Here is a 13,272-nt window from a genome sequence, read left to right as displayed (position 1 = left end):
CAGTGACGACGGCAACGGTACGGTCAAGCGTCTTTTCTTTCATCGCAGTCTTCAAAATTCGAAACCGTTCCTTGAGTCGACCAAAAGCACATTCAACTGTCATTCTGGTGCTGGAGTGCTTAAAATTGAAATTCTTTTTCATGCTCGAAAGCTTTCCACCCTCTTCGTGCGGCATGAATGGAGTGATCAACCATGGTAGCAACGTGTAACCAGCATCGCCAATGATGTAGGAGCCAACTGGTATTTTATCACGAATTGTTCGACCTAATTTCCATGTTTTAGTACAACCAATAAATAATTTATCACGAATTGTCTGACCTAACTTTGACGTCTTCCAAATTTTTTTGTCGGAGTATGACCCTGGACGAATATCCACTGACAAAAATCGCAGCTTAGCATCCACCAGAGCTTGGATGTTGAGGGAAGGGTCGCCATTTCGATTGTAGAAGCCATCGTAGTCATCGGGCCGATAAATGTCAACCAGTGTCCCATCAACAGCCCCAACAACGCCAGCGATTTTTTGTTTGGCAAAAAAATCGAGTTCAATTTGGGCCCAATCTGACGCCGCACGTGGTAGTTTAATCCATGATTTAGCATGGGCAGCCAAAACTGTTATCAAGTGATTTACTGTTTGCACACACCATGACTTTGACATGCCAAAAGCAGCACCTGTTTCGCGGTAGCCACCCTCGGAGCCAAGGAAATAGAGCAACACGGCAACCTTCTTCTCAAACGAGTGGGAGGATTTACGACTGTACAAGTCGGGCTGGACAACGCGAAACCACGAGACAAGCATGGTAAAACTGGCCTGGCTGCAACGTAGATTAGTTTCAAACCACTGATTGTACTGCGGCTGGCCAAGCATTGAGTCGAAATCGACGGTGGTCACAGTGAACACGTTGAATTTGTCCGCAGCACGGTTTAGCATGGTAGCGATCACAACACAAACGTACGATATCGTACACGCTGCAGCGACCACAGCGACTTGGTTGGCCTGCATTGGACAGTAGATTCCAGGCACGAACGATTGTGTTCACCGACCATAAAATCGTGCATCATCCGAATATATTTTATCCGTACAGACATAGATGGACCCAGACATGAAGTAATCGTTCCCCGACCAGGCCCTAAAACACTGGGGTCGATGTAACAAACACCCAGGTTTATGGTGTGACTAGCCAAAACGAGTGAAAAGCACAATAATATTTCATTTCCGAATTCTTCACCCAAAGTTTTACTTTTTCCACTCTTGAGATGAGTTCCACGGCCTGACTGCGAATCTTATCTCAAATTTGCACCCTTGAACTTCATGGGCTGTTTTTGGCCCATCTGGCCGATCACACCGGTCAGAGCCAATCAGGACCCCTGAACTGAGGATTTGTTGCACAAATAAGTATAATGGTGGGATTTCTAATTCACCAGCAACGCATGTTAGCTAGAGGTTACAAGCATCTCAGTGGTTAGCGATTGCTAACCACTGTGAGACTAATTCCCCGGCAGCAACCGTGGTACAGCTGCAATTGACTTTAACGGGGCTCTGTGGGGGAATTTTGAATAACGGATCAACGTCCGGATAAATAAATCCGGTTAACTTCATAGATGAGTCCGTTGCCTGAACCAACAGGTTGTGTGCTGGCTCTGACGACTTCCGCTCGGATCAAGTGTATGGCTGAGGGATGCGGGTTCATCACGTGGTACTCTAACTTTCTAACCACGTGAAGGCGCACCATCCCGACATACCCCCTCATCGCTATATCCGACAGCAGTGGGGGTGCCCTGTTGACGACAATGACGATGCTATAGTGACGGCACGTTCAACAAAGTCGAACAACATACAACCAAAGTGGACTAGTGAACGGGTGGAGAACAGTGACGCTGACGAAGAATCCCTCGGTGAACGAGTCGAGCGTACAAACTCGACCAACGAAGCCATGCTGCGACTACTGATGTATATGAGCCGAAACAGCGGAGGCGATCCAACCATGATTTTGGCACCAATGTTTGATCGTATTGAAAAAACTAGTTCGAATGACCATTCCGACGTTCCAGTGTCTCCATCCTCACCACCGTCCAGCCCGCGACCAATCATTACTCGGGATGACTACTCGGCCGCCAACGAGCTCTCAGGCTACGTCAACCGGCGCTCCTCCAGTGCCCACTGTTCCCCATCTCCAGCGTCAATTGTTCAGTCTTCATCGCAAGTGGTTTCACCTCCAGTGTTGCCGGATTCCACGGTTGCTCGGGAGGCGCGAAAGACCCGCCGTATTTTGGCTCTTGTGCGGAACTTGTCTTAAGGTTATGTTGATAAGTTCTACGCGTTGTGTAACTTTGTTACATTCTTCGACTAGAAGTTCTGCATTTCTTAAAATCTAACAAACTACCTATGTTAAGATAAGTACCATGTGCAACCTCAATATCTAGCTACGGATTTCCAAATTTCTTATACTAAGTACTAAAACGAAGTGCTAGAAATACCATAACTTCTACTAACTGTAAGTACTAGAATTAGTTAGAAACTGCTAGAACTACTAGGTATTTTACTTCTACATACTAGAATTACGCATAATTTGCAAGAACGTAAGTACAAATGTAATAACTAGCTACAAAATTACCAAATATACTTCGACTAAACATGTAAATTCGGTCTGATCCTGCTGGGACTAACAGAACTTCTTACTAAATACTAGAATTAGTAACAAACTACTAGAAATTCTAGAATTACTTCTCAATTCTAGAAAGTATACAATACCAAGGACTTACGAAACATCCGGTTAATTAACCGGTAAATAAGGGGGGCTCCTCGGCCTGGTTCGCTTCGCTCCCGGCCTCCAGTGCTCCCAAGGATTATATAGATCATTGCTGTGATACTGAGTCGCTGCGCGGGCGAACGGGCCTGGTTCCCGGCCCTGGCCTAAGCTAGCTCCTAATCGTTCCGGATAAGTTGTTTCGTGTTTGTTTCGTAACCATCATTCTCTTTCAAAATAAAGTATGAACTTCACTATCGGAGTGTTGATCTTGTTTCGTAAATGGGTAAATATATGTATCAATATTTAGAAGTCATACGAGGTTCATGTATACAATTTATTACACTGCTAATTTCGCATTCCCTTCGACCGCTTGCGTCGTTTCGGTTTCGGTCCAGGTTTCGACGGGTTCACCTCAGTGCCGCATGGTGTACGAGCTTTCGACTGTGGGTCGTTGTCAAGTTCTTGGAGTGGCACTGGAACTACATGCGCCGCGTAGAGCAACTTGAACCGTTTGGACGTGTAAACGTCGTCGTGGAACTGCAACGGATCCAAGCGAACAGCATTGTAGCAGCGAACTGCATGGATGCATGGTATCTTCGAATCGAACCATGCCCGGCATTGACATGTCTCCTCCTCGAGGTCGACCAGTCGCCACAGTTGAGCTGTGGTAGCGTGGGGATCGCTAAGGAGGTTTTCCCAGGCTCACAAAATTCGATCTACACGCATTGTGAAACAGTTAGACTTAGGTTTTCAAGTAGCATACCTCAATCCGTCGTGACTTAATCAAAAACAACTTTTGATGCACAGGTGTCATGGCTTCGTCTGGCCAAGTGACGCTTTTGGATCTATAAGAGCATCCCTACCGGCTGATATAAACATAGCGCTGAAAAGACCCGTTTATTGGGTGCGTGCTGTAACAGTAGTACATCAGTTCACAGCCAATCCACATCGGTTGGCGGAAATTGTCGTCCTGATGGAGCAAATTCGCGTTGGACGCCCGCTGGCGATTGAGATTTTGGAGCTCTCGCCAGTGGAGAATTTAGTGCAGCAGGGTTTGCATACATTCTATTGACTGTAAGATTCATATTAATGCTGCCGGCATGCTTCAGGACGTCGGGATGGCATACGTATTTAAGGAAGTCCATTGGGACCTCAATCGCATAGATCTGTAAACGACCCAACAGATCTGTTGAGAAATCTGTGTTTATGGAGCGATTACATCATGCTGTAAAATTTATTGGCAATCGGTGCGGGTCTGAAAAATGTAAATTTTGCTGATGGAGTGAAGTACTTTGAAGAATTTTACATTGCTACATCAGCCGGTGGGGATGCTCTAAATACATGCATATTGTTAAAGGTGTTCTTAAACTTCTAGTAATACTAGAATGTACTAGTTTTTGCTGTTATGTACTAGATGATGTAGAACATGCTAGAAGAAATAGTACACCTTCTTTCGTTGATGTTCTTGAGGAGGTGGTACATGTAACGAAAGTAGAGCGTAACAGCATCGGAACTGCGGAGCTCGGTGCCAAACCATTGATTCGCCGATTCACTCAAGTTTGAGGTGACGTTGTCAAATGTTGGACTGGGAAACGCATACGTCGCCCAATTCTTGACTGGGATGTGTGACAGGTATGTGCCAACAACTATAAGTTACGATATTATGCACACATCATTAAGGCTGCACACCTGCATTGGTCGATTGAAGCTTGTCCAAGTGTCTTGTAAAAGATTCTCTACTGTCTGATCGAGCCAGCTTGTATACGACGGATTCTTCAACACTGGACAAGTGCAGCCCAAGGACGAGTTCATGTTGGCTACGATGTGACGCATACAGTATCGGTGGGGGGCGTCAGGTCACACATCATTGCAGGCGTTGATTAGTCCTAAATTGTAGAAGTACTTAGTCCAAGTACTTCAAGAAAGTGTGCTACATTTATCGCAATGTGCTACAAGTTATTCTAATTCTAGAATATGTTGGTAATACTGACAATTCAAGATACACAGACATAATGTACAAAAAACTAGTACCTTTTAGCCGAACGGACACAATGACCGTATCAGCAATAGGAATACCTGCACTTTGCAGACAACGCAGGAACAAGTCTAGTGTTCGCCGTTTTCAACCGGCACAATTGCGATTCCTACTCAAAAGTTAGGTCGTTCTATAAGCAAACAAATTACCCAGAATGACTAGATGGTTTCGGGTCCTTCGCAGTGGCCAGCAACAGAACGCCGTTCGCATTCATCAGATCCTTCAAATGAGCACCTATAGTAGTTAATGTATCACAACATGATATATGAATATACCATCAAGTGCAATCAGATTTTGACAATGTTTAAAGGCATCAATACAAAACCACGGAACAAGAACGCTGCGGTAGAACGTTACCATTCGTGTTTCAACGAGGGCATACGGTCCAAGGTTTTCAAAGAAGCTGTCGACTTGTTCAAACGGAAAGTTAACAGAGCCCTACAAGTGCTTGACAAGTTCTCGCTTATCTCGACTTGCAGACGAGGTTGATATTGTTTCGCCGCTTGTACTTCGGAAGTGGCCAATTATTTGTTTCCCAGTGAGTTGTCGAGGATCAGAGACAAGCGCGTTGAGCTCGCTACTTGCTTGGAGCGTTTCCATTATCCACCATATTATTTAGGAGTGTGTTGTATTGTGCTTTTCACCTGTTTTGCCCCTAATTTTAGAACGTTATACAATGCACCTCTATAAATAATACTATGTAGCTCCCTACATTAAACAATGATAAAGCTCATAATGGCATTCATACTAAAATAATCCAACGTCCTTATTATTATTAATAGATCAAACCTGTTGAGAACAAGCAGTTTAAATAACGACCTGAACGTGCAATGATCCCGCTGCCAGACTCGTTTCGATGCCGACTTGTTGCAAAGGTTAGGAAACCCTTAGGCAAAAGCCGAACCAGCGTTGGTCAGCCAGTCGAGCTCAACCTGAGCAAGACATCGTCATTTGGAGTTGTCAGCGCCATGCTTGTCGACGCAATCACCTCCATTGTCGCTGTGCATCATGCAGAGCCTGCAAACTCGAAACTACTTTGGGACCCAGCCACGGCCAAGGATATATATGTGAAAACAGCCGCAAACACAACGCAAGATAAGTACACCAAACTCACCATGGACAATTACAATGAGGTCATCCTGCAAGTGTGGGAAAATGCAAACAAGGTCCGAAATGGCCAAGCAACGTTTGCTTTGTTGCTTTTCGTGTACATTGGTAGTATTTTCAACTCAAATAACAATATACTTCAACACATACTGTACTAATATTTTACACAAACTATATAGACAAAAGCACCGAAAATGCAGGAATTAGACGCGCAACCGCCCACAACATCGAGACTTCGGCGGCTCGTGTGGCAAGTTATATGCAAGAACAACACATGGAGCTCGGTCCACTCCAGACGAATTATGCGTCCGTTGTGACAGCACGTTTGCCAGCAGCAACACCGATAAGCATCCCCAACAACGCGACAATGCAACAGCTTGGTCATATCGACCGAATGGCGGCCGAACACTCTGAAGCGCGATGTCGAGAAGTAAGCGCGCAAGCCGAGACGTACCGTATGGTGCGCATACGTTTGGGAACGTTGTCGAGCCCCCCAGTTGAGTGTTTCATTGCTGTCGAAGACCTCCGATTAATTTTGGGAATTCCTCCGTTTGATTTGACACCCATATTTCGAGAACCATTTGTCGGTGATGTTCCCATTCCGAGTCATAATGTTGACGATATAGATTACATTGACCACGAATAATTCATAAATAAAGCGAATAATGCATCAAACTTTTTTTATTACATTAAAAAATTTCTTTTTCCAACTGAGTTGAATCATAACCACAGTGGCGGTACAAATTATGGCCAATACTATCATTTTTTTGTGCATTCCACAAATGCTACATCTAATACAGATCGAATATTCATTCGAAATGCTAAAGGGTATTTGGTAATCCACCGCTTTAACAAACTAAATCCAACTTCGATTGGATTTAGTTGTGGTGAATACGGCGGCAAAAAGAATAGTAACGCGCCTTTGCTGTGGACGGCCTCTTGTAGCTCGTTGTACATGTGGATCTTCGCATTGTCCAAAATTAAAATCGAGCGTGGTAGGGGCCAGGCGTTCAAGTACGGAATGATACTTTTGACCATCGCACCGTGGAACTTTTCACGGTCAAACGTCCCTATTGTAATATAATTACTTAAAAATCAAATCATAAAAAAATTGATTATATTTCATAATTACCATCAGTATACTCCCAGGCTAAAAATCCTGACGTCGTGAACGCAGCCAGAGCTGACACTCTTTCACCTCGCGCAAATGGCAATTCCACTATTGCTTTGGTGTTCCGTTTCGACCACGCATATTTTCGAAGCGCGTTGCGGCCAACCTTTGAAGTCTCGTCAACGAAAACAAGTTGATCGGGGTACGAGTAGTATGGTTGCAGTCGGCCGTAATAGTCCCGCAGTTCGAAATCAGCGGATTCCCTTGCTCGCTTTTCAAGGACTACATAAATATTCAATAATAACATTCACTCAAAAATCACAATAACTACATACCTTTTTCGAGTCAAGCCTAGGTCATGCATGAGTGCACGACAAATTGTTGCGGCCGACACGTTGTTTAATGAAGGAAATTGATGTCGAATTGACTCTTCGAGTTCCTCGAGGTAGATGCAAGGGTGAGAGACCACGTAAGCTTTCACCCAATCATTCACGGCAGCTGGCCACCGGTGAGCCTGTGCACGTTTTCGGCCACCAGTAACGTGCCCTGTGGACTTGAACATGGCATTGTACCTTGAAACAGATCGCCGGGAGATGCCAAGGATCAACCGTACGACATCAAGGTCGATACCGTATACTTAAACGAGTACAACACACTGCCAACGCATGTCAATGCTGCTCATCGTAAAACAACTTGTTTGGCCACTTTGAAATGGCCAAACAACTTGAATAAGAATAAGACTACAGCCTCCAACAACTATTAGCCAATCATAACTGCTTGATCTATTGCTATCCGTTAAACCATGTATGTCCCAATCCGTAAAATTACCCTTCTTTAAGCTTATCTTATGATGCTTTAAGCTTATCTTATGATGAAAATTAAAGGAGGGTTTTAGCTGTGGATTAGCGAAAAAAGGTGAAAAGCACAATAATTGCTAGAAGTTTTAGATGTTTCAAACAATTCGTAGAACATTCGGATGCTTCTAGAAGTTTGATGCTTTGAAACTGAGAAGTAGTTATGGACATGCTGCACGTGCAAGAAGTATCCTTTTGTTTCACTTTTTAAGAGAAACAATAAGTAGGCAACGTACCAGTGACTTCGAAACGGCTGGATGCGGTGTTCGGGAAGAGGTTTGGAACATTGCATGGTTGTGCATCAAGTTCATCGAAGTTATTGATGTCGACTTATCGCTACGCAAACCAGCTCGAACAAAGAAAGCACAACCCTCGCTTGCACAAATCCATCGTCCTGCGACTGCATTACGATACTTCTGACGAAGTCGAAATCCAAGCTCTAAACTAAAGGTATCTAAACACTGTCGTAAATACACGAAGCTGCCAAAGTCGTGTTCTTTGATACAATTGATCACACGAGGCAAACATTGTCGCTGTCGGTGTCGGGCGGTTTTGTAAAATTCTTTTGCACAGCCAGGAGTAAGTAAGTATTCATGGGAAACAAAGTCATTCATGGTGAAAAGAAAAGTGCTAGCCGAAAGGTCCTTGTACGGTTACTACTCTTATATCCGGATGAATTGAGTGGCTGAGGAGGTGTCATAGATATTCTGCCTTCATCTTTGAAGTTAACCGGATTTATTTATCCGGACGTTGGTCCGTTATTCAAAATTCCCCCACAGCAGCCCCGTTAAAGTCAATTGCAGCTGTACCACGGTTGCTGCCGGGGAATTAGTCCCGCTGTGATGCGCTTAACCCCGGGAATAACATTATACTTCGAAATATCCGTGCCCACCGGGGTACGACGAAGTCTCAGGTTACAAGGTCTTTTTTTTGTATATATGTGCGGAGTCTTATGTAAGGACTAAAGGTATAGTTTGGGTGTTTTGAAGGTAAGGTGTACCTGCTGTGGGGGAATTACTAGTATTCCGTGTTTCATACCAGGCTTAACGATTTTGAGCATTCCTTAACGATTTCATCACCCTTCGTCGACACAAAAACCAAAGTCACACAGGCCGCGTAATTACACAACCGTTACTACCCTAGTGGCACCTGTTCTCAACATAACATGCACAAGCCGCGTCGTTATCATTTATAGTAACGTTATACTAATACTACTGTAGTGCAGTACTCCTCTAGTACCTCATTAGAACGCCAGTCCCCATATTGATGTATCTTGTCTCGGTAACTAACAGCGTTATTGGTGTCGATTTATTCGCTGTGTGGTACTGCTAGCACCCTGTACGGTATCGAAGGTACGTACTAAAGCACTGTACTACGGGTACTGTACTGTAGGGATGGTACTACCTGGTAGTACTATTAATATTACTTCTTGACACAATAACTATCCGGTGATATGATTAAATAAAATCCATACAGTAAATTTCGAGGTTTGGTGAGAAAATGGCAGAATTGAGTTACAAATTACTACGTACTGTGTAGTACAAGATAAAATTGTCATTGCCACAGGACGAGAGATATTCTGAATGCAATTAGGTACTAACAGTAAATATACTATTAATAGTAGTATTACTGTAATGTACTATTAATAGTATGCCTTTGTGCATATTGGGTTCATCCGACTGTTGGCGATCTGACTTATTGCCTACTAGTACGTTTTGATTGGCCTTGGAATAATCACTAATGTATCCAATCAATAGTTGATATCCTTGGTCGCCACATTTTGTTTTTTTAAGTTATTTTAGAGAGTGCCCACGTTTCACAGTAACGTTACAGTATAACGTTAACGTTATGCATGCGTCATTTTGGACGCATAGCTGGGAAGGGCGATTCTTGCAGTTAGTACTAGTACTACGTAGTAGTACTCCATTTTATTCGACTTAGCGGTAAGGATATTCCGAGATGCATGAATACAGGCCAAATTCAACTCACTGTCAATTCCAATAAGCTGTAATCTCTTTGCAGTTCCAAACTCGAGGGACCAAAGGCACTCAACCAAACGATGGCATCGCAAGTTCTCTCAACTGTACAATGGTATTCTGTTCAAAATTCCAATTTGCCATCCCCACTTCGTCCTCCAGATCATCGAGGTATATAGTAGTCCTAGAGTTTCTTGGTCGCTACATCTCGTAGGCGCGTTAGCCAGCATTCTTCGTGTAGTCTCTGCCATCAATCTGCGGTTCTTGACCGTTGCGTTTATCTCGTCAAAGTACTCTCATATCACATGAAATATACCATTTCAGAGTTATACTGGGACAAGCGTCGCGTTTTTCCAAGAAAATATCGCGGGGCAAAATCAAGTGATGGTGCCAGACATTGTCCGGATAATACTGCTGTGACAAATGTTTCTCACTGGCCACTATCACCTCGGGGAGGGTCAAAATCTTTAAAATCACGTACCCACCCCTTACAAATATCCATATCAATTAAAAATTGATACCCCGGGGGCCGACTAAAATGACTGTTTTGGCCCCCCTATGCTGCCGTTCAGGGAGAGATGGGGTCTTCTAGATGTGAGCAATGCATCCCATTCCCCAATTCACAGCCAGTGTCTACGATGAAGCTCATCCATCTCTTCGCCGCCGCCGCCGCCTCGACCGTCACTCTGGCTACCACCACTACTGTCAAGCCCGTCGCTACCTCCGCCCCCAGCGTAACGTCGGCGGGCGTGTGCAAGCTGCAATTCACGAGCGTGTGCAGCTCAGACACGGAGTGCGGTGACTTGAACGGGTTCAACATGACCTGCATCAAGTCTGGTTCCAACAAATTGTGCGGTTGTTTGGGAGGCAAGGACAAATGTCAAATTGCCTCAACGTCCGCCGACGTTGCCTTCCAATTTGATGAATGCACCGACCAGCGCCGCTGCGTCCGAGGCAACGGCTTCACGGCGCTCACTGCCGAGGACACGTCGAAAGTGTGCCAAGAGCCTTTGTTCTGCGTGCGTGAACAAAACCCTGACCCTGTCGCCGTCCTCAAGAGTCAGTGCCACACGTGCGGCAGCTGCACAACCCAAAACGTGAAGAACAAGGACGACGGATCGTTGATGCGGTACGACTGCGCCAAGATCTGCCCCACGCCCGCGCCCACCACCGTCGCCCCCACCACGGATCCCACGGATGCTCCCACCACCAAGGCCAGCAAGAGCACCACCACCGCTGCCCCTGGCTCTCCTGGCGCCGTCGTCACCCCTGTACCCTCGTCGGCTGCTTTGTCTTCGCTTGCCATGGGCGTTGCACTGGTCGTGGTCGCCGCCGTTCAAATTGCGATGTAGATGGACACGTTATGGTGTTTATATATATGATATCCTCGAAGGTCTCAATGGAAAGCAGCTTGCGTGTCGTGTATATTTCTTGTCGTTGCTTTGATGAACTATCGCTTCGTCGTAATGAGGTGTGTCCATTCTCCTCGGCCACTGGACGCCGTCGAGAAGCAACTGGTAAGAACAACCCGATCGGATGGCAAGCAAAGTGCATGTACAGTACTTCGAAGTAGCTTGGTGAAGCTACTACCCGTATACACTAGTAACTGTTAGTGTAATAAGATAGAGCTCTTTCGAAAACCTGTTTTGAGTTTGAGTTTTGCCATGCATTTTCAGTGATTTGATTGGCCAACGCAAAAATACTGTAGTACTACAGTGTATCTGAAACGCAAACCCAGTTGACACAAGTGCGCCGATGTCTCAACGACGTTTTGAGTTTCAGGTGTGATACATGGCGCGTCATGGTCAAATTCATATTATAACCAATCATACTACAGAACTACAACATGTGGAAATGAATATAACTCCGCAAAGTCCTACCGTACATTCCTTGCAAAGCTGTATGCTCGGCGACCTTCATCTGCAGCCGTACGAGTTTATACGACATAATCAAAGGTAGAGCAACACCGTTGTTGGCCCTACTTGCACCTCAACATGAATAAAATGTTTGGTAAATACATCTTCATATTTGTATCTCTACGTATGATGCAAGATATGGTTATTTTGACTATTCGAGAACTTTGACTTTGATGATGCCACGTGTACTTATTTGACCAAGTTGGAAGTAATGGGTACTTACTGTGTACTCCTGGATTGTGCTCTTGGGGTCGTCCAAAATATTTTATGTGAGTTTCACTTCTCTGCGACATATTACTCCAACTCACGTCAACAAATCTCCGAAAGAGCTCTACTTCGAAGTAATTGCCAATAAGAGTATTTCTCATGCGCAAGTTCAACCAAACGTTTTATGGCCCGTCTGGATGCAATACTACGTAGTATCTTGATAACCTTGTGCGTATTCTGCATTTTCAAAATGCAGAGAACAACGTATTTTCGTTATGTGATATTTCTAGAAAGACGCGAAGGGATCTTGTAAATTGTCGACTGCCCGCGCACCAGGTAGCACGCTTCCATGGGCCCATCGCCACCATGCAACTCAAGGGACGTCACCCCAGTTTCCCTGTCTTGATCGCCAAGTACACATGTACATAGTCCTCTTCAATACTAGTATCGATACTGTAGTCAGTCGCACACGCAGCCGTTCAAGACCTCTTACGTCAAGACTCCGTCAAAATCTCTGTGCAATCGCATTCTCCGTTCACGGTATGCATGAACTGAGTTCTCGATCTCGTCTAACACGCATATATGGTATCTAGAGCTTCGTGATCGGGGACGCAGCAGGACAGGCAAGTCCAGGGTAGTCCCGTGACGGACAAGCTTGTGTCAATAAATGGGCGTTTGACGGAGCACAGTTATAGGAGAATTGCGATATCCGCAAAATATACTGAGTAGTATATTTATTATTGCGTTTTTCAGAATATTTTCCGCCGATATCGCAATAAAATTTGAAAACAAAATGGTGTCCAGACACTCCATTACGACACAGTTCAAATTATCTCGATATTTATCGAAATATTGAGAAATACTATGATATTAGAGACATTTAGCAAACCGGTAATTTGATCAAATTCCCGAAATTAACTACGTTCGAATTCACTTCGGGAATTTGATTCGGATATTTGAAGTTACACCTTTAGCAATCACGGAATTTGCAATTTCGATGCCAAAACCATTTCTAACAAATTAAACCCCGTTCATTGGCTTCGTAAGAGTAAGAGTTGACGATTAACCAGTCGTAACGATGCGTCCGCGTGCCGCTCTCCTTGCTGCATGAGACCAAGTACCCAAGATCAACTACCGCAGTGCCCGTGAGCATCACGCCAACATGCTCACGGGCACTGCGGTAGTTGATCTTGGGTACTTGGTCACTAAGGCCACTTGCAACCAACTTCCATCGCTGCAGCAGCTCGCCGTGGTCTGCTGCGAATGGTTCGATTCGTGTCACCTCACGCAGGAGGGCAACCTCCAGGTCTTCCCTCCAT

At 44.8% G+C, this 13,272-nt stretch overlaps 2 protein-coding genes across 2 annotated transcripts; both read left to right on the top strand.

Annotated features, from left to right (window-relative positions):
• Positions 1 to 5,612: 5,612 nt before the first annotated feature.
• H257_08766 (hypothetical protein) lies at positions 5,613 to 6,535 on the top strand (the record flags this gene model as incomplete). Its single annotated transcript, XM_009834805.1, has 2 exons — positions 5,613 to 5,997; positions 6,069 to 6,535. The coding sequence occupies 2 exons, from the start codon at positions 5,613 to 5,615 to the stop codon at positions 6,533 to 6,535; spliced, it is 852 nt and encodes a 283-aa protein (XP_009833107.1).
• Positions 6,536 to 10,441: 3,906 nt separating this feature from the next.
• Positions 10,442 to 11,257, top strand: H257_08765 (hypothetical protein). Its single transcript, XM_009834804.1, has one exon. The coding sequence runs from the start codon at positions 10,469 to 10,471 to the stop codon at positions 11,180 to 11,182; it is 714 nt and encodes a 237-aa protein (XP_009833106.1). The 5' UTR covers positions 10,442 to 10,468; the 3' UTR covers positions 11,183 to 11,257.
• The last annotated feature ends 2,015 nt before the right edge of the window (positions 11,258 to 13,272 follow it).

This window comes from Aphanomyces astaci (assembly GCF_000520075.1).
Source record: "Aphanomyces astaci strain APO3 unplaced genomic scaffold supercont1.20, whole genome shotgun sequence".
Classification (NCBI taxonomy): Eukaryota; Oomycota; class Saprolegniomycetes; order Saprolegniales; family Verrucalvaceae; genus Aphanomyces; species Aphanomyces astaci.
The sequence above is the reverse complement of the archived record's forward strand: the minus strand, read 5'-3'. Positions and strand labels throughout refer to the sequence as shown.